We start from the raw sequence: 22,648 nt of genomic DNA, 5'->3' as shown, positions 1-22,648 counted from the left end.
AAGGCAGTCTGCTGCAAAACAGAAGTTCTGTAGAGCATGAGAACAGATTTAAAAGGAAGAGCAGCAAAGAGAAGGGAAACAACAGTAAGGCACACATTACAGTATTGTTTTATGTTAAAAAATCTGAGGGTTTAATGTCACTTTAACTTGCCGTGTTCTGCACCATTTCTCTTTGCGGAGGCGGCCATCTTGGTAGTGGCAGGGTTTTGCTTCCATGTGTCAGAGCTTCCTTCAAGAAGAACAGTGAGCATCACAGTGGTGATATAACCAGATCTCACTCCAAATCTCCTAAGACTAGCAATCAGAGGCAGCAGTGCCTTAGATCTTACACTGCAGATATACAACTATGAGGCTTTAGGTATGAGAGTGCTATTTTCCAGATGGAATTCAAGACAAAAGTTAACATTTTCAGGGTACTTCTTAGACACAATTAAAATGTATGAATGTTACATATAAGGTAGCAAAGCTTCACGTTTTGAGGAAGATGCCACTAGTTACAGGACACTGAAGATGACTCTGTTCCCTAGAATCGGTATACAGAGCAGTAGACGAAAGATTCTAAAGACAAGTTGGATGTCCATCAGAAGGAAGATTCTAAAGACAGCAAGACCAGTAAATCCTCCATAGAGTACAATGGGGAGTGTGTATCGGAGACTATAGAAGATAGATCCAGTTAGCACGTTACATTTTCACTCAAGCGTTGGCAGATGCGGCTGTTAGTTTATAAAAATGTACCTAAGATCCTTCCATCGGGACTGGAGGCATGCTAAAGGGTTAAAAGCTTTTAATGCTAAACAACAGCAAAGAGACTCGAGCTGATTATAGATGAGGCCATGCACACTGACCATGTTATTTAATATCTTTGCAGTCTGTCCTGTTTCATATTGAGTATAAAATAGCAATTTGCTGTTACTGTTTGTTTAATCAATATCATTTGCACACAGTGCCATGAGCTCATCCCTTTTTCCTGGCAGTCTAATGAGTGTTTGTTTTATAGTACAGAATAAGTGCGTTATTGCCGGGGAGGAAGCCTATAAATATAACGAATTACCATGCGGGATTATTTGGATTTCTGGTCCTGTGCACCATATGCTCTGATGATGTGTGCTGTTCGGTGTGTTTTTTAATCTTAAACATACAGTCAACTATGAAATGTTTGCAGTCTAGTTATTTTTATTCTAACATGCATCTATTACAGCCAAACTCCAGGAAAAAGATCATTTACATACTGCACTGGGTGAGTAAAGGCCGTGACACACTGCACGCGAAGCAGCGGCGCGCTGCCTTTGCGAGCAGTGTGTCATGTCACTTTCTTCTCGGCACCTCAGCTTGCGAGAGCTCGCAGAGCTGAGCGTGCCGAGATGAACAATTTCAACTTTAGCCAATTGGCTCGCGCATATAAACCGGCACGACGGGATGCGACGTCTGGCTGGTTGTTACAGACGAGCCGATTGGCTGAAGGTGCAGTCAATCATCTGACTGCACTCAGCTCACACACTGCACGCGAAGCTCCGTGCCGGAGAGCTTCGCTTCGCTCTGCACGGCTTCACGTGCAGTGTGTCACGGCCTTAAATCATCAATAAAAAGCTGTGTCCTTGCAGCATGTTGGCTCCTCCTATAAAAATCTTATCAGGAGCTACAAGGAGTGAGCAATGCGACTCAAGCATCCTCACTATTTCTCAGTCACAAAATTCCTTGTATTTTTTTTTAAAGTAAAAAGCATTTTGTGATTGGAGGAGGCAAGATTATGTCACACGCCCGCCCCCTCCTCTACTCCTCCAATCGCAGAATGCCTTGTATTCTTCACAAAAAAAATACAAACCATTTTGTGAACGGGCAATAGTGAGGAGGAGTGGGTGATGTGACTGGAGCAATTCACTGCTCGGGTCACCTGTGCATCCTCCCTTTAGGCCCCATTCACACTAAGCGACATACCTTTTGCAGCTGATCCGCGCAGCCGGGATATCGCGACTTTCAGGACGACGTTCCAGCGAAGGTAGCCTGACCTTCACCGTCAGGCTCCATTAAAAAATTTTAAAACGTGCAAAATCCGGCGAAAAAAGAGTTATAGAAGATCTCAATGGAGCACAACTGCTGTGGCGTCACTACACTGAGCACCCGTGATGCACAGATCAAGGTTGCAATGTTTAGCAGGCTTCAATGCAAACATTTATCAAATGTACATTTGTTTATTTTTTTTATGTGGGTGCATTAACCAAGGGTGTTTATTCACTAAATATTCATACTAGCCCGTACAGCAGCCGAAGTACTTAGCCGAACCAAACGAATATGCTTCGGTTCGGATGAGCCGAAGATACAGCCAAAGTGGGGAGAATGATCTTCTAAAGTAGACCGTTCTCACCGCAATAATGTAAACAAACAGAAAAAAAATGATGGGAATGTTAGGAGGGACCACCAGTTAAAAAAAAAGTGCGTGAGGTTCTCCCCATAAGTCATAACCAGGTCCTTTAGGTCCGGTAGGAATTTGAAGGGGGAACCCCACCACCAAAAAAATGTGCATTGCTTGTGCACCTTACTGCAGAGGTGCCGGGAGCCAGAATATTATTATTATTATACAGGATTTATATAGTGCCAATAGTTTGTGCAGCGCTTTACAATATAAGGAAGACATTACAGTCACAATACAATTTAAGACAAGATGGTAAGGAGGGCCCTGACGTCACTCCGGTCCAGGCACCTCCACAGGGCACATGAGGCTGGAGCTCCTTCCTGGCCATTCCCTCCTCATGTATCACTTCCCCCTCCCTTTTAGATTGTAAGCCCTCACGGGTAGGGCCCTCCTTACCATCTTGTCTTGATTTGTATTGTGACTGTAATGTCTTCCCTATATTGTAAAGCGCTGCGCAAACTGTTGGCGTTATATAAATCCTGTATAATAATAATAATAATAATACCCCTAGCCCACCCCACCTCAAGCTGACATACAGTATATTTGAATTGCTGCTCAGTACAAGAACTGAGAGTGCTGCGCTAGGGGGAGGCTAGAGGTCACCACTTTTAGGTCGTGACCCAGCAGTAGAGAACCACGGCTCTAGAATTACATTGCTGTGACAGCTTCTTCCTGCATTAAAGCTCTCATACCTGAAACCAGTTCTGCAAACACCTTGATAGTGAAACCATTCCTGAGATTAAGGAAATATTTCTGTGGTATGATTACTCTGTACCAGCAGATAAAGCTGAAGTGTGATATTTGTTTTGTTTGCTTGCAAGTCTTGACGGGACTGCATAGTATGGCATTCAGGGAGCCCTTCAGGTACAAAATACAGGTTCATCATGTTCTTCTTCAAGATACAACTTTAAGGCCCATGCTCATTTGTGTGTTGCACAACGCATGGAAAGGCACCTGCTCTTTTTGCAGTGAACGGCGCCCTAACGCATTGTACATTACAGCCAAATGCACTGCAGCACTCCACACTGCATATACTTTGCAGCTGCCTAAATGCAACGCAGGTCATACTGCGTGTTACATGTGTGCAATAATGCACAGCAATGCTTAAGTATGAATAGGCCCTAGTAGATATCAGTCCCTTCCTGTCTGGTAAAAAGGTTGTCCCCAGGACAGGAAGTGAGGGGGAAGCTCTTTAACAGCAACAGAAGACAGAAGTAAAAAAATCCCTTTTTAAGTTAAGTAGGGGATGCTAGAACCTCTGTCAGGTTATGTTGTTGTTGTTGTTGTTGTTGTTGTTGTTGTTTGTTTCCCTGGTGCAGATTTTCTCTCACTTCCTGTCTGCTGAAAGGTTATCCCCTGGACAGTGAGTGAGGGGAAATCTTGAGCCCCACATAGCAGTAAAACAGGGGTTCTAGCATCTCCTCGTTCTATCCTAAACTAACCTAGATGAAAGTATTGAAGCCAGAGGAGCGACATAACATAGCATTTTCAGAGGAGATCAAAAATGGCAACCGCTTTTCATTCTCTATCTTTTGGCAGTAGAGAGAAGTAGGGTCTTTCTTGATGAACTGGCCAAACTTTGCTCCATGTGTGGCCCCGTCTGCCTGCCTGACATCCTTCGACCTGAAAATCGTTGTCAAACAATCATTGATGTGACCCTGATAACTATTAGAAAGTTGAATGAATTAAATTCTGCTGGTATATGGTCAGCATTAGATATTAAGGCTCTAGTGGCCCAACGTTAGATATTAAGGCTCTAGTGGCCCAACGTTAGATATTAAGGCTCTAGTGGCCCAACGTTAGATATTAAGGCTCTAGTGGCCCAACATTAGATATTAAGGCTCTATCTTAAAGTGCACTTATCCTTTAAAGTGGAACTCCAGGAATGTAAAAAGTAACCCTTGCAGTGGGGTTAACTGCTTGTTTTTTCTCTAGGGCTGAAATTAACCACCTACCGTCCAGCAGCCGTACCTAAACTGCCGGACAGGAGCCTTGTAGATGCAGGTGGGCGTTTTAAGACGTCCTTCCCCGTGCGCACAAGTGGGGAAACTATTTAAAATTTAAACAGACGGTGATGGCTGTTTAAATACAAGCGTTCCGGCAGCTGTAGAGACGCCCGATCGCTTATATTTTGTGCGGGTGTTCGCCCCCCCCCACCTCTGCTGCTGCTGGTCCCGAGATCCGCTATAACAGGTGCGGGCTGGGACCGGCACGGCTGCTCTGTCACTGGAGATCAGAGGGAGCTCAGTACACAATCTCTCTCTGATCTCAGAATGCAGGAAGTGATGTATATGACATCGCTTCCACATTCAGCTGTCATTCCCGGCTACAGAAACTGCAGAAGCACATCTGCTTCATCAGCTTCTCTGGGGGTCTTGGAGACCCCTGTTGTCTCCATAAAGAGGACCAGTCACGTAAATTGGCTATCACATAGGAAGCGTCTTTTCCCCCTATGTGATACCAATAAACTTAAGTGTAAAAAAAGTTAAAGAAGCATAAAAAAAACACACAAAAAATGAAAAGTCCCTCGCCCCTACATACACACGCAAACATGCGTTGGGTGCGTCGACGTGCACACATGTTACATATCGCCGCTAACGTCGGAATGAGAGCAATAGTTCTAGGGCCACTAAACTGATGAGCAGTAAAAGCTTTTAAAGCGTTGCCTATGGTCAATTTTGGGCATTGTATTTTGCAGGCATGCGCAATTATAAGGCATCACATGTTTGGTGTCTATTTACCTGGCGTGACCCCGACTTTTATATTTTACCAAAAAATTGGGTGATAATAAATGTTTGTTAACATAACGTAGGGAAACAGGTTTTTCTTAACATTTTCAGTAAAAAAATGTTGTTGTATAGTAAAAAATAAAAACCCCAGTGGTGATTAAATACCACCAAAAGAAAGCTCTATCTGTCCCCAAAAAATGGTATAAGGTTCATTTCAGTACAGTGTTGTATGACGGAATAAATATCAATGTACCGCCGCGCTGAATACTAAAAAATGGCCTGGACAGCAAGGGGGTTTAACACCCCGGTCAGCAAGTAGTTAAAGAAGATATGCGCTTCTGGTCCTTGGTCCTGCAGCAGTCAGTACCCACCTCTCTCCTCCTCCGCTCTGGCAGTGGAATGTCTGCTAGAGCTTGGTGGAAAAAAAAAACTGTGTGACCGAGGATCAGGAGAGAATATCTTCTTTATTATAGCCCCTAGACCAAAACAACCGTTGCTGTGCCGGGGTAGCCCCACTGCAAGGCTTCATTTTTTACAATTCCTGGACTTCCTCTTTAAAGTCTGATAATTTGTCTTTGTTTTCACGCACAGAGGGTTTCCCATGTATTATCCTGCAATCTCTATGAAGATAAACAAATCACAGTTCCTCAACGACCTTTGAAATATGCCCGGTATGTACAGTGCATGTCGTATGAAAATGAACCCTGACCGAGGCTCATAAACAACAATGGCGTTGGCTGCTCTTCTGAGCATTAGAGGTCCAGACATCCCAACCTGCAAAACCTTATTTCAGGGAGGTACGTTCTCATTTCAGGGAGGTACGTTCTCATTTCAGGGAGGTACCTTCTCTGGGTTTTTTTAGTTTGACATCAGACCGCCGAAGGTTTCAATCCTTTCCGGGATAAAATGTCTCTCTTGCGGGTGTCCGGGAGCCTCCAGGACCGTCTGGGAGACTTGGGATGTCTGGAGGTCACAAGAGAAATCCCAGTCACCGCTATAAAGGGATACGTCCCAGTCACCGCTACAAAGGGATACGTCCCAGTCACCGGTACAAAGGGATACGTCCCAGTCACCGCTACAAAGGGATACGTCCCAGTCACCGCTATAAAGGGATACGTCCCAGTCACCGCTACAACGGGATACGTCCCAGTCACCGCTATAAAGGGATACGTCCCAGTCACCGCTATAAAGGGATACGTCCCAGTCACCGCTATAAAGGGATACGTCCCAGTCACCGCTATAAAGGGATACGTCCCAGTCACCGCTATAAAGGGATACGTCCCAGTCACCGCTATAAAGGGATACGTCCCAGTCACCGCTATAAAGGGATATGTCCCAGTCACTGCTATAAAGGGATACGTCCCAGTCACTTCTATAAAGGGATACGTCCCAGTCACTACTATAAAGAAATATGTGACATTTATGGACACAGAGAGTTACATGTATAGGTAAGTATATGACATCAAACAAGCTACACGACCCACATTGTTCTTTTACTTTTTGTTTTGTAAACTTTGAACATATTTTGCAAAGTTTACATAAAATATAAAAATGACACCGGCTTTGCAGCTTTTGTAGGAATTTCAGAAAATAATGAATTGGCCTGATGGCAAGGCCAGATTAGAAAGCCTGTGCCCAGACTAAGGACAACAGACAAATTCTTAGGAAGCAGTAAAAGAGGTGCAGCCCTGTCACTGCCGCCCATGTATGACATATGTCAACAGCAGAGGAGTCCTGTAAACATACTATTATATCCAGGAGTGTGTAAAGCCGATAGTTGGGCTCATAAACATGCCCCCCCCAATACCCCCCGCCCTGTTTCCTGGGCTCTGCTGCCACTCCTGCAGGTCCAGGACCAGCATGACCAGCGTGTTAGCATAAAGAGAGGAGAGAGACCAGCGAAAGTCTGCTCACCAATCTCCTTCCTGCTGAATGAACCCAGAAGCGATAATGATTTGTCACATCCGGTTTCTGAGACCAGTTTCAGAAACCAGTAGTTTTGTGTAATCTATGCTTGCTTAGCTTTAGTGGGCTGTAAAGGGGACATTAGAGGTCTAATAGACTCTTAAAGGAGAACTATGAGGTGAGTGATTTTCACTCACCCTCATAGTTCGAGCCGACCTGTGACAATGAAACTGATATACGCCGACTCTATAGATCAGGAAGTGGGCGAACGCATACCGTCGCTCGCTCACTTTCTGATCATCTACCTGCAGAGAGTGGTGACTGGCAGTCACCGCTTCCCGCAGGCATTCCCCCCTCCCCGATCCTCCAGCACTGACTGGAAGAACGGACATGGGAGGGGGCAGGCACAGCTGGCTCTGCCTCTATATAAGCAAAGCCAGCTGTCACTCACGTAGCTGGGTGGATCTCGACAGCATTGTCGGTATCCGTCCCGGCTGCGGCGCTCTCAGTATATAGTGTGCTGTAGCTCACTATATACTGAGCTTTGGGTCCCAGGAGGAGGTTAGTATATGTCCTCCCGTGACCCTAAAGAGAACTATGGGATAAAAAGGTTACCCCATAGTTCTCTTTTAATGTCTCCTTAAAGTGGACCTACACATGCGCAGCTCAGGGCACCGGAAAAACAAATTGCTGACTGGCAGCAGAAACTTACACAACCACTTCTGTCATAGAAAGCCTGCTGATCAGCAATTTTTTATTTTAAAACTTTTAAGGGCCCACTCACACTGGTTCCGTTGCATTGCGATTAGTTTTTTAATGGATGATAACAGAATGGCACCAAAAAATGAATGGGTGTGACGAAGCTAGTTCCCACCGGATCCGTTTCGTTACGTTGTGCTGCAAAAAAGTAGTGCATGTTCTACTTTTTTTCATCGCAGCAGAACTGAGTGCTGTGAACTAGCCCCATTCACACCCATTCACTTTTTGGTACTGTTCTGTTAGCATCCATTGAAAAACGAATTGCAACGAATGGAACCAATGTGAGTGGGCCCTTAAAAGCTGCCATAAAAGCTTTTTGCTGCATGTCAGCAACTTGTTTTTCCTGTGCACTGAGCGGCACGTGTGCAGGGTCTCTTCAAGGACACATTAAGGGTCTATTAGAAACCTGTCACCTTTGTATCTCACTGAAGCTAAGCAAGCACAGATCCTGCAAAACTTCTGGTTTCTGAAACTGGTCTCAGAAACTGGACGTGACAAAATCATCGTCCCTTCTGGGTTCATTCAGCTGGGAGGAGATTGGTGAACAGACTTTCGCTGTCTCTCACAGGATCGTATAGAGTTTATACAATCCTATGAGACATGTCCTGTCCCCTCTATACAGTCCCATGATCCGTGTCCTGTCCCCTCCTCTATATGTTCCTTTGAGCTGTGTCCTGTCCCCTCTATACAGTCAAATAGAGAGTCCCACCGCACTCCTGACCGAGAAGCCCCATGTGGGGGGCGGGGGGTGCTGAAGTGGCCGCAGATGGCGCCGCCAAATACGTGCAAAACAGAAAAATGATCACCAGCAGTCCAGGCTTCCTTCAAAACGAAATCCTTTTATTCATTCTCGCAGGTCATATCACCGTGCGTGGCAACGTGAAGTCCCTTCATCAGGCAATCAAAAGTGATACAATTACAGAAAAAGTGTTGACAATATATACACCAGTGCACTCACCCATCAACCAAAACACATAGTCCCGTCCCCTGATGTCATGCTATCATCACATCCTGTTTCAGATGTCATCCTGTAAAACCCTATATGGAAAAAACAAAGTCGTTTTGGAGCCATGCGATGACACGGATCATAATATTATCGATGCAATCCGGTCATTTCTATGTAGAAATTCAGCCAGATGTGTGTTTGCAATACTCCTCCCATCGGCCCATAGGTCACACACTCCTGTTCTGCAAGTACCGCCCCTCATCAGTATAGTGGGTCAGGCTGAAATGCAGTCTGTTAGTCATGGCCACGTTCCATCCTATTGTGTAAGGTTCATAGATAAGCATTGCAACGCATGTGTACGCGCATTCGTAAATGTGGTCGGCGGCTCTTATAGGAGGTGACTGAGTCCGATCTGAAAATCATCATATTCAGGCTGGCTCAGGTCAACATAAAGGAACAAATCTTGTATGCATAATAGATGACATAATCAGTTACATGCTGCTAAACGTAGGCATGGTCACATGACACATTGAGGTATACAGTAAATCCAGCATAACAAAAAGAAGGGATGATTCTAAACCTGTTATAAATAATGAAAGCAGTCACATGTCTAATGGTAGGACCAGAGCTTTAACTTTGTCATAAAAGATCATCTGAGCAGCCATAGCTCAAAAGCCCCAGTCCAAAGCTTGTGACATGAACTATGTGTCTGTCATGCGTACCAAATGCGTAGTTATATATGTATGTCAACTAGCAGGTTGTTGTGCATCATTAGAGTGTCCTGTTAAATAGTCCCGGGTAAATGATCTGTGTCCTGTCCCCTCTATACGATCTTATGAGACATGTCCTGTCCCCTCTATATGATTCTATGATCCTTGTCCTGACTTCTCTGCATGATCCTATAAGCCATCTCCTGTCCCCTATCAGTGAGTCACTCATGGTGGTCCTATGAGCTGTGTCCTGTCCCCGCTATAGGATCCTATGATCCGTGTCCTGTCCCCTCTATACAGTCCTATGATCTGTGTCCTGTCCCCTCTATACGATCTTATGAGACATGTCCTGTCCCCTCTATATGATTCTATGATCCTTGTCCTGACTCCTCTGCATGATCCTATAAGCCATCTCCTGTCCCCTCTATACGATCCTATAAGCCATGACCTCTCCCCTTTATAGGATCCTATGATCCCTGTCTCGTCCCCTTTATAGGATCCTATGATCTGTATCCTGTCCCCTCTGTATGATCCTATGATCCGTGTCCTGTCCCCTCTGTATGATCCTATGATCTGTATCCTGTCCCCTTTATAGGATCCTCTGATCTGTGTCTTGTCCCCTCTATAGGATCCTATGATCTGTGTCCTGTCCCCTCTCTATAGGATCCTATGATCCGTGTCCTGTCCCCTCTGTATGATCCTATGATCTGTATCCTGTCCCCTCTGGATGATCCTATGATACGTGTCCTGTCCCCTTTGTATGATCCTATGATCTGTATCCTGTCCCCTCTGGATGATCCTATGATCCGTGTCCTGTCCCCTCTGGATGATCCTATGATCCGTGTTCTGTCCTATGCAGGGCTCGGAGTGTACATAGCTGCACCGCCCAGCTGACAGTTTTGTCTGACACACACCTGGTTGTTCCATTGGTCTGGGGGATGGGAGGTGTGATCAGGTAGAGGGCTGGGTTCAGGTGTTTCTGGTGCTCGGAGTATAGAGGGTTTCCTCTGGATCTACACTCCATGGAGTCTGGACACATCGTAGGAGGCTCTGCACTCTTCCCTGGATCAGGGTGAGAAGCTGATTTATCAGTACAGGGGAGGGAAGTCTGGACATTACTTTGTTGCCATGTTATTGGATCAGATATAAGTGTATTCAGAAAGGAGAAGCCAGCCATAAAATTGTGATCTGACCTTCCAGTGATCTGGGGACAATTCTACTTGTTGTGTGTTACTGGCGTATAACTGTGTTTTATATCTTAAAGCTACACTCCACCTTTTACAAAACAAATCATAAATGCACACTCCTTCAGAAAAGAAAACTTGTATTATTTTTCTGTACTGGAGCCAGGAAAGCATTGCAACCGGGATCAGTGGATCACAGGTGCAATGCTCTGGCTTCTGCAGACTCTGCCTCCCGTCCATTTTTGTACCTCACTATGGACATTCAGTAACATGGATGGGAGGAAGAATAAATGGACTAGAAGTGCAGTGACGTCATGCCATTGAGAACTACAAGTCCCTTTGTTGTGGAGGCTGATGGGACTTGTAGTCCCTCCATTCATAGATCCTATCAAAGTATCTGGGAATGGATGATGAGGCTGTGTGGGTGGAGCCAAATTCAAAAACTGACAGGAGCCTGTGGGGAGAAGGACCCCATGATTCAGGTATGGGGGAGGGAGCTGATGGGCAGCTGGCGTTGTGACTATGTTTCATGTTACATCCTGTATATGGGTGCAACATACAATGAAATGTAGCCTTTCTATAAGACTGGATCACTCTGACCTGATGAGGAAGACATATTCAGCTCCCAGTGTTAAGGGGGAACATCCATCATTGTTGCATGAGGTCAGGTTATGTCCATCTTGTTCTCAAGGTGAATGTCAGGAGATAATTTCATAAAGCTGACAGCTGCCAGAGACCGTGGGGAGCAAAAGTAGCCACCGCTCCAAGATCGCTCCTGTGATGGCCTCTGATGTCATGATGTCATCACTCTGTGTACTCCTAGAATGAGATCCTAATAGGTTGGACTTGATGGACTAATGTCTTTATTCAACCTCAAATACTATGTAACTATGATTAGTTTACTAATTTGTACTGAGACTGTAGTCTATCACAGGAGCGAGCTTGGAGAGGTGGCTACTTTACAACACACACAGGGACCATGGGGAACAAAAGTAGCCATTCTCCAGAAGGAAGGACGGCGTCAGCACCTATTCAGAGATGATTTGAGGCTCTACAGCCGAGTGATACACAAATAAGAAACATTTCTGTTAATAGTTAAGGTACTTAAATGTATTTTTCAGATTTCACTCCTGAGCTCAGTGTCACTTTAAAGTATTTGAAAATGCAAACCATTTTTCCTTTGTTTTGAATAGTGGAGGAGTTAGACCCTCTGTTAGGTTTTATTGATGTCTGTGCCCACACTGGGGAGATTCAGCCCTCTATTTGACCTGGTGACCACCATCACCAAGACAGATAATGAGGGGAAATTCAAGGTTTTCGAGTTGTCATCAGAGCAGGAAGTGAAGGGCGAACTTCCCAATGGGGACACCTGTTTCAGTGACCAATGTGAATTCCACTCACTTTGGGGAGATTTCCTCTCACTTCCTGTTGAGTCTCTGGGACAGGAAGGGAAATCCCCCCCAGTAGAACACAGTGAAATAATCTGTTTTAGCCATTTTCTACTTTTTCCAAAACTGAAGAACAAAGCTTTGGCACTTCAAATAATCCATAGCTGTGTTTTGTACTAATTTATATAATACTGATATGCTATGTGCAAAGCTTCACAGAGAACATCAAATCTTCCGTATGTCTGGAGAGACCTATGCTGGCCAAACACGGATTGAATTTCATCCATTCCTTGCTAAATCTGCCACAATTTGAGCTGTGCGTGGCCCTGGCGTCACCACCTGACTTGACAGAAGTTCATTTTTCAATCGACCGTTGTTGTAGGATCTGGATGTAAAATTGTCAGCCGAATAGTGACTGCAGCCAGTATTATGACAGCCATGGGTGCCTGCTGTCAGAATCCAATAGCTGGCAGGGAAGATACCTTCATCCACGCTGTTTAGCATTGATGGGGCAATTGAAAGACTTTTCCCTTCCGTCCGTAGGCTGAATGGGTAGATATCAGTCTGGAGGAGTGGGCTACATTTACATGGAGACTACCCTACATAACACCTACATGTGATGCTGCGCCTCCATGATAAAAGAACAGGAGTCCAATGAATAGAAGGGGCGGGCCAGGGACAGTCAGGCCAGAGAGGAAAGAGCTAGATGATGCTGGATGTCCTCCAGCCAGGAAATAAGGTGGTCTCTATCTGACTTACTGCAACTTTTAATGCACACTTGGAGAAGCTCACAGAGTGCAGTTAATTCAGAGTAATCAATCTCAGTAAAGGAGAGGATCCGGTACAACTGTGCAAGGCTGAAGGGAAGGCTGGATTCAGCTTTAAGTTAAGTCACTGTGTAAAATGAAAAAAAGTAATTCCCCCACACCCAGGGGCATGACTAGAAATCATAGGGCCCCACAGCAAAATCTGATATGGGTCTGCCCATACAATACAAATTATAACTCCCCCTTTCCCAGCTTTTATTGGTGTGGCAGTATAGAAATGATAACCTCCATGCCAGACTGATCCAAGTTCTCTCTGTCCCCCAGCCTACAGGTCACATGTGGTATACCTGCAGAACATGATCCCACTCTGCCTCAGTCTACTTCACCCCAAAACCCATATCCTCAAAATAACAACAAACCCCCCTTTAGAAATGTTTAATAATGACAATCTAAAAGCACACACTTCTAGATAAGTGTCGGCTTTTTACTCTTTGCATACTTTGCATAACTCTTTTCTTCCCCAGTCTTCTGGCAGTGGCCATTTTAACTAAGGGCAGGTTACTAGCTCTCCATTTACTTCCTGGAACTCTGGCACATGTGACTAGGACATGTGACCATGTACATCATCTCAGGGGAGGAAAGTGCCTTTCCCTGAGATCTCATGAGAGTACAGATGAGATTTCCCAGCAATGCTCTGCTGATGTAACCTTCCCAGGATGCAATGCTTGGGCACATCACATAATGTGTGCCAAAGTGGACCAGGAAGTGGATGAAATAAATTGTAAGTAAAATAAAAAAATGTTTGTTTAGGTAATGAATGTAAGATGGTTTCATATGCGCATGTAGTGCTGCCTGCTGATGTGATTTTCAGTCATAGGGGGTAAAGGTCTGCTTTAAAGACACCTGCACCTCATCTTTCCTTCCTGCTCCTGACTGGGCCCCCCTCTGCCCCAGGCCCCATAGTGGCTGCTCGGGCTGCTGTAATGGTAGTTCGGCCACTGCCCACACCTCCAGCCTCTGTATCCTAAAAGCTGGTTTGCTTGGTAAACCCCCCCCCCCCCCGTATTCACTGCCTGGGGCATCACAGGCTGTATAAAATGCTTGCTATAGATCATGGAAGTAATGTTCATGTTTGGGGGTGGGTGGTGGGGTGATCCACAACAATGGTGGTAAGAAGCTCTAATGCTATTGGTTGCAGACGTTGGTAGTGCTAATTCAAGCAGAAGCCAATGACTTCAGCTTTGCAGACTGGGATTTCAGCTGTCAAGTGTGAGGGAGCAGTGTGTACATTTATAAATGTCCTACAGACCTACAGTTCTTCGAAACCCAAAAACGAAAAACATGATCCAATTTGCTTTATTTTCATCTGGTGATCTGTCCTAGGGTGACAACTGCACTGCGTCTATGGAGCACTGTCACCCTTGGACAAGAAGTGTATTACTACGGAACACTTTCCCCTGGCATTTCCAAAATATAAGGGGAGGTGTTCTGTAGTCCATACAAGTGAATTAGGTAGGGCTGAGAACTGATGAGGCTGATAAGTGCAGTGACGGCACAAGAAGTTAGGAGCTTACTGGATTTTTGGCAGTATGAAATCGGCATTTTTAATGCCAATTATTGAACAGATGTAACAAAGCACATTCAATTCTATACAGACCAAAGGGGGGCAAATAAGTTAAGTGTATTTTAAGGGTTTACATATACTTTAAAGGAGTTGTCAAGTCCTAGCATATATTATTCTCTTATAACCTCACATTGTAATGGGAATACCTAATAGAGTTGCTTTTGATAACGCAATCAAAGTTTACTTTAAAAAAATCTCGTTCATGTAGTGAGTGCTGCCTTCCGTCTGCTCATCACTTTCACCAACTTCCTGGATCCCCAGTGTGCTTTGCATCTCTTTCCCTGCTGCTGGTTCTGATGGAATATCAATTTCTCAAGACTACATATCCCATCATGCATTGCTTCCAACAAGCAGTGATAATGTTGCATTGCCCAGACGTTGAGTTGTAATTCAGACTGCAGGCTCTGAGAGAGTTGCGATAAAATTCCATTTACAAACATCTAGCTGGATATGGTTATTAGGAGCGGGATAGAACTTATGGTAATACAGAAATACTATTGTTGGACCATAGATACCCTTTAAGTTAATTCCCCTGAAATATTATATTATATTATATAGAGAACCTGCACTGAGAAAAATATGAGGGCCACCACTACTGAGTTTGCTTTTCCAGTAATGCGAGTTTTATGGCTGTGGCGCTGATCTAGTGGCTTCAATACTGATGGAGCTCTGATAGTGTATTTGTCTTGAGTCAATGAAACCATAGACAGCCAGGCAACTACATTAGGGGGGTCATCAATGAAAGCACACATATTACTCAGCACATGTTCTTTTCAGGTGGACATGCCCATCGTTTTTTAAACTGGTTTGGTGACTTGTATTTTTATACCTTGTTTTTATAGTGCTGTTATCCCGGCTGCTGTATACTTAGAATGTTTATAAAGCTCTTAAAAGTATGACAGTGTGACTTTATACCCTTAAATGGGTAAAGTCTCTTCTGACTACAAGAGGTAATCGTCTCTCTGAACTTATTTGGCTGGGTAAAAAAGATTGAGCTAAAAATGTTGTTGCCAATTGTTACTTCAATTGTTTGATTTGTAATTTCCATGCTTTCCGGTCTCTAGCAGCTTCATCCAGGTTTGGAAAGGAAAGTTTATCTGCAACTAGTTTGCTTTTTTTTTTTGTTTGCTGTCCAGCTTGGCCCAATGTAAGTATATATTTTATACCTGGAAGCAAGTCCTGCTGCAGTTCTTTACAGAAATCTTCTAGGTCCTCTGCTTTGTAGTGGCTTAAAGTAAATATCTCATGAGAGAAATATGGAGGGCAGTCATTGATGGCATCTTGTAAAAATGGCAGTTGCTGGCTGTTATGCTGATTCATCAGCTTGAATACTTTGTCACTGGTCTGGAACAAGTTTGCAGATCTGGAAAGTCATAAAGACATTAAAATAATTGAAGGCTGAAAGTAATCATGACACCCATCCAACTATCATTTTCAGATGGAAGGGACAGTAATGGCAGTATGCAGTTGTACCTATGAGTAGGTTGATCATTTCAGAAATATGTTGTGCTCCCAGAAAACATAAGGTTGGACATATACACTGAGTGGCCAGATTATTATGACCACCTGACGTTTGTAGGCAAATTAGCTATAATTTCGCGCTGAAGTTGCTAGAGGGCCAGACCATTATAAATAGGGAAGCAGGTTGTTTACCACGACAGTAGAAGTGATTTTGTTTCTGAAGATATGGGTAAACAACGCGATTTAACAGCCTTTGAACGTGGGATGATTATTGGCGCTCGGAGCCATGGAGCGAGTATCAGCAAAACAGCAGAATTCATTGAATGTTCAAGAGCAGCTGTTAAAGTGTTTAAAGACTGGACTGTCAGCCGAAAATCTGGGTCTGAACGTGCGAATTGTGGCCGTCAGCGACTAGTCAATGTTAGGGCAGAACGGAGAGTGGCAAGACTGGTACAAGACAACAGAAGGGCAACAGTGCAGTGTCAGATTCCTTGCATCATTCCTTGCATCATTCCTCGCATCACCTTTCAACATCTCATGGAGTCACGAGGCGGCCCAACGAAGTCATCTCGTGGCCCAACGAAGTACTGATGGGGTGGTCATAATAATCTGGCCACTCAGTGTAAATCTATCAATCAGGTGAATCTTTTTCTTTGCATGCAATTTATTGATCTGCTTGAAAAAAACAAAACTTTTTATTGTTAGCGTTTCAAGTGCACAATATTCCTGAGTGATGCTCAGACTGGTCATAGTAGAGAAAACTGTATAGTAAATATCTGCCCCAAGGCAAAGTGCATATGAAAAGATTATCTACTTTCTTTGTCTAATAAAAGCATTCATTTTTCCTAACAGGTAATATTTCACTGTTCGGAGCAGATTGGACAAACTCTCCATAAAAATGCAGCCTTTCTTCTCCTTCCCATTTGGCTCCAACAATGCCGGACGGACCTCCAGGTTTATATTCTTCATGTTTGTATTTGGAGTGATGCTCTTCTGCGCCGGTTTCCTCCTCTCCATCTTTGGATTTCAGTCCTGCCAGTCGGATAATCTCGTCAATTGCAGCATGACTTTCAAGGTATTGGGGCCTGCCCTTGCAGTGATAGGACTGGCTTCCGTGGTGCTGGCAAGATCTAGAGCCAGGCTTGAGGCCAGAAGAAGACAGTCAGAAGGCGATCAGACTGACCCAGACAGCTTCTTTCTCTGTGGTGAAAGCCGCCAGTTTGTTCAGTTTTTAATATTTGGCTTTTTATTTGTCACATGTGGAATACTGATTAGCATTCTGGGTGTTTGGTTACCTGGATGTGGTGCTGGTCCCCCAAGCCAAAATGGTACTGGGACAGAAACAACCTATAGGAACTGTGGATTTCTTTCTCTGCAAATAATGGGACCTTTAATTGTCTTGATTGGGTTGTGTTTCTTTGTTGTGGCTCATATAAAGAAGAGGAACAGTTCTCCTGATCATAATGAATCAATTATAGACGAGGAACCACAGTCACCAACAGATGAGCCCTTCCAAATAACTGTAGGTGAGTACCACAGTTGTGAAATATTAGTCAGAAAGTAACTTTGCTGTTCTTCATATATATACATATTTATTTGTTTTTTTTTAATGCAAATAACCTTCATAAGTATCTCCTGTAAAAACAAAAAAACTGTGGGCACAACATTACATTGCAGTGACTTGTAACACAGGTATGTGCACAATACAACATGCCTCTAGAGATTGGAATGCTTTCCTGAACCAGTGTTTCCCAACGTTTTTTCAGTCACATTACCCTTTCAAAGTATGCAAAATCCCAAGGCACACCAGTCTAAAATGATATTTTAAGGGGGACCCCATGCAAAAACACACAAAAATGTGGGTTTGTTATCCAGGATGACTCCATTTGCTTCAGGAGCCCCCCTTTCACACCGGATGCCCCTAATATCACAGCCCCCCCTTCTCTTCAGAGTTCCCCCTTCACCTCAATCTTCCACCTTCACATCACAAACACAGTCCCACTACCACAACATTTTGAGGCACCCCTGAGGAAGCTAGAAGCCACACCAGGGTGCAATGGCACACTGGTTGAGAAAGGCTGTCCTAGACTATAATAAAACCCATGAGAAGTGTCCACCAGCAACCTGTAGCTTGATATTTAGGTTCTCTGCATGCATACCACTAATGTAATGTTATTAGTTGCAATTGATGTTGTGTACCAGAAGAGGGAACTCTGGTTTCTGAGTCTTATTTATGAATATGCATTTCTCTGCCCTATTTGTTCTTTCACATCTTCTTCTGGCTTTACTTTACTAGCTTTACTATGAGCACAATAAAGCCAGCTGGTTTACGCTTCTGTGGTGGTGAGAATAGGATTCTTCTGATAACAGAGAAGCAGAATGGGAGATGTTCAGACATGAAACACAGAGAAAATACAAAATGGGACTGGTATTCAGAAAGTCTTTTTTACAAGCAAACAAAATTCAACAGACAACTATTAATGGACAAGGGAAGTGTTGTTGACAGTCTGTGGGTTTAAAACGCTTTGCAATTATATGCTTTCTAACGATTCCAGCAAATTCCAAATCAAAGATTTACGAGGCGTTACTGGCACATAGATGATAGAAGCTCATGCCCCTCAAAACACTTTATTATAGGGGTTTCAGTTCCACAGAAGTAGCAAAAAAAGTGATCAAGTTAAGATGTACTTATATTGCAGTATGAATGTGTGTAGAAGAACATTGCCAGCACGGATAAAACCTAAAAGATATGTGCGCTCTTTGTGCACTGTTCAGTGCTGACTTCCTGCAGAGCTTGACCAAACATTTGCACTGGCAAAGCAAATAGGTCTCGGTCACATGCTAAGTACTGCAATGCAAAAGTGTTGTGGTTTGGCCCTCGCGGTATAGGTTATGGACACCCATTGGAGATACATAAATTCACATGCAACTTTTGGGATTACTATCAAGACACATTTAAACACTGATTGTCATGTCACCTTCATTGGAGGGTCACATCCTTTTAAACGTTTTAATGTTGGAATTGCTTTGTGATTCACCACTAGAATTCAGGAGACTATTGCCAGTAGAAATTCAGATTCCGATCAATCTTTTGTTATGTCAAGGACTGCTACATGCAGCTCAACTATTGCAAGCATAGCTTGCAATGAATTAATGCTGGTATAGAGGAAATGATACACCTTTGTCAGGACTGCCGGAGTTCTATAAACCCCCCCTCCCTATGAGCACACATTTTACTTAAGATGTTACAAAGGAGCAAGAGTATAGACTTCATACAATTTATTGGCCCAGTCCAAATAAAGGACTTCAGCTACCTCAGTGGTGGACTAAAAATGGCTAGAGGTAACCATTGTATCATCTGGCATCTACTGTGACCATTGTAGCACTTGGATAGCTATTTGCAACACTCAACTATATAACAAGCGATATCAATGAAATAACGGCCGAAATGAAGAAAATAAGCTTTGTGAATTGACCCCATGGTATAATTGTTATGCATCTGACAGTAGAGTTGCTTTTAGTTCTGCCAAATTAAAAACTTTCATGCAGCCATAAAGACGGTTAAAAATGCAACAAGATGACCAACAGGGACTTGCTGATGAGGCGTGCATGTTCCTTTTTGGCTTGTCATATTACTTCATGGCAGACAACAGGCATGAGCAGTGATCATGGGGGTGCCATCATAATATGTATCACAACTGTCTTAAACCAGAACTGACTGGTTATTTAGAGAAGAAACAACAACATACCCAAGATTCAGTTTTATCCTCCAGAATTTTAACAGGTCTATTCACAAAAGGGTGAAGAGTTTGGCAGGAGAAGTGAACAATCTAGGACAACATAGCTGATTTTGGAAAAATTCTCCAATTCAGCTCACTTTCCAGTTCAGCTATGTTGTCCTAGAGTGTTCACTTCTCCGGCCTTCTCCAAACTCTTCACCCTTTTGTGAAACACCCTGTAATAATTTGATTTATATGATCCTGTGCATGCCAGAAGGCCGCATGGGTCCCATCTGTAATAACTGATGTTGCTAGGCCGGTTTTATATAAAGGAAGATGTACAAGACCTGGAACTGGTCAGTTGTGGAGACCTACTCAACAAAATATTGGCTCCATAAAAGACTGACTGGTCTGTTTTATAAATGTACCTAACTGACTTTTTGCCAGATCCACAGCTATGCATTAGATGACACTACTCTTCCAGAGAGCGATGAAGCCTCAACTGCATAAGTCTGCTGCACACAAGATTTTGGCATCATACAAGGGACCTCTCGTTTCTTGATCCATCCTCCTGTGTGTGCATGTTCTTCCCTCAACTTGCACTTCTTCCACAGTCTATGGTCATTTCATATTCATGTTGCGTGTATAGTTAGCTTGTTCTATGAACAGAGAAAAGCAAGTTGGTTAGCAGTACCCGATGTTCCAGAGCAACGGCTACACAATAACCTTTTTTCCCAATCTGTACCTGTGTGCACTTGGTGAATGTGTGTTATGACTGCAAACCGACAATAGTATGCGTAACCTAATTGCTGCAGAACACACCTAGTGATTGTTCTTATGTAACCAACTGTTTTGTTTTCAAAACTAAGACTAGAAGTACAGATGAGCAATTTCAGTCAAATGATCTAGAGCCTCGCTTGCAGAAACTGAAGGAAACAAGTTTGCAGGTCTTGCCCATAGTATACAGTCATATTCCAGCCGTCTTTTTGCCTACTACAGCTTACAGAGCCAAACAAACACCTAGTTGTTATGGCTAACATATACAGGTTCCCTTTACTTGTATCGTCCCTTTATGTTTTAACCATTCCCAATACACCATTTTGTCTGTCAACATCTACATACATGGGCACTATATTGCCCACAGGGGAGGTTAGAACTTTGTTTCCCTAATGTAGTTATTTATTTACACTCTAAGGTCACTTTTTAGGTAGAGACAAATTATTTTAACAGTTGTTTTAGGTCTGTTTTGTTTTTTACCATTCAGGAACTGGATCCAAAATCTGGTATTGCCAGGTCATTTCCAGTAAATTCCTGCTATGACCATGATCTAATGATTTATAATTCTAGCCCCCATCACCTTTTTGTGAGGTGGCTACTAGAAACGTAATCAGTCTGGTTGAATTATAGTTGGCATTTATCTGGTTAATTCCAGGTGTTCTGGCATTGATTGTATCTGCCTGAGTGGAGTGTGACTCTGCTGCAGTTTGTGGCAGCCAATGAGGGACACTGTGAGTGTGTGTGAAGTCCATCAGTCAATCACTAGGCCTCTCAGTGCCAGTGTTGCATGCTGGTACAGGGCATATATACTCCACGGAAATTCCATGTGCTAAGTCTGTTTCCAGCCATGGATTAGTACAGGTTGGGGTGCTGTCCAGCCTGCCCCCGGGCTAGTAATGGGGGTGGAAACACTTGAGTGCGGGAAGTGTTTCGTTAGGCCTCAAGTCTGGAGGAGGCTTCTACTATTGTTGGAGGAGAAAAACCAGGGAGGTTTAAAGCTGCTGGAGGTGCCTGTAACAGAGAGGACCTCAGGAGCAAGTCTGATGTCTCTCCCACTGAAGATTTTGTGCCAGTCCCTATTCAACTGTGCTTTTCTACCCAGTGTCAGCATGTGCTCTTATTGGATCTGCACTGGAATACTACAAGGGACTGTGAGTCTGGAGTCTATACCTGTTTCCCTGGATGTCTAGGATTCCCTAAACCCTCTCTCCCAGTTCAAGAATCTTAATAAAGTTCTTTAGCATGAGCTACTTTGCCTAGAACTCAGCTCTGTGGGTCACTAGAAGAGGGCGGTTAATGCTAATGGGGCAGCTGGTTACTAATATCCCTAGGCAGGCTATGGGTGACCTTTGGTTATTCTGGCAGCTCCTTCAGGGGTGAGCGCTACATACTCTTTTCTAGAGGTACCAACATACCTGTCCAGGCGATCGTAGAATAAGCAGTAATTTTCACACTTTCTTTGCTTTACTCTTTGACGTATCAGCCTGTTCTTACCCATTTTTCTGGGTATCTACTGTAAAGTGTTACTTCTCTCACTTGAATTGTTTATTGTCAAACATGGATTGTAAATGAACTGATCCTGGTATGTAGAAACTCTGGCATTTAATGCTCTTGTTGCCCTAGGCAAACATGAATGATCATCCTGTGCAGACTCCTCCTATTTTCTCCATAACCATGCTACATGTTTACAAAGTTGAACATTAAAGCCAAAATCTATTGCTCGAAGCAGGATGCTCTCTATGGACCTCCACCTTCTACCCTCTCCAGCCTTTAGCCTCATTTGTCTAGAGAGGGTCATGTGACACCCTTAATCAGCCACTAGTTTCAATCCATCTCTGCCTTCTGCATCAGACTCGACTACTTCCCTTTACCCTGCTTCCTTATTAATACATTGGTTTTGTGTGTTGTATACAATATAAATTAAAGTGATATTAAAGTCAAAGGGTTTTTAAGCTATTTGAAATGCTGATGAAATCACCTACAATGAATGCTGCTCTTTGATGTTTAAAAGTTTTATCTTCCTGTAGAATCACCTGGTCCCGTGAGCACTGGCCATAATGACTTGTTTTAGGGTGGCTCCTTCCCCTTGCAGGGCCCTATGGAGCCACCGTTGTGTGTGCTAGTAAGTTGTTGTGTCTCCACAAACACACAAGTGCAACAAATGGCAAACACACATAACTAGCTTTGAAGCCAGATGCACATGGAAAGGCTTTACACAGAACAAAGACAAAACAATTTCCAAGCACACTCACCAGCCAGCCTGCAAAAA

General features: G+C 43.7%; 1 protein-coding gene across 1 annotated transcript in view; it reads left to right on the top strand.

Moving 5' to 3' along the window:
* Nucleotides 1-16,741: 16,741 nt before the first annotated feature.
* TMEM171 (transmembrane protein 171) overlaps nucleotides 16,742-22,648 on the top strand; it is a 9,657-nt gene continuing 3,750 nt past the window's right edge. Inside the window, exon 1 of the mRNA XM_018558236.1 lies at nucleotides 16,742-17,409. Within this exon, the coding sequence (XP_018413738.1) occupies nucleotides 16,782-17,409 (628 nt within the window). The 5' untranslated portion in view covers nucleotides 16,742-16,781. The remainder of the gene's footprint in view (nucleotides 17,410-22,648) is intronic.

The sequence above is a fragment of the Nanorana parkeri genome, unplaced genomic scaffold (genome assembly GCF_000935625.1).
Source record: "Nanorana parkeri isolate BGI_ZX_2015 unplaced genomic scaffold, ASM93562v1 scaffold327, whole genome shotgun sequence".
In the NCBI taxonomy this organism is placed as follows: Eukaryota; Metazoa; Chordata; class Amphibia; order Anura; family Dicroglossidae; genus Nanorana; species Nanorana parkeri.
Note: the sequence above shows the minus strand (reverse complement) of the source record. Positions and strands in the feature narration are given on the sequence as shown.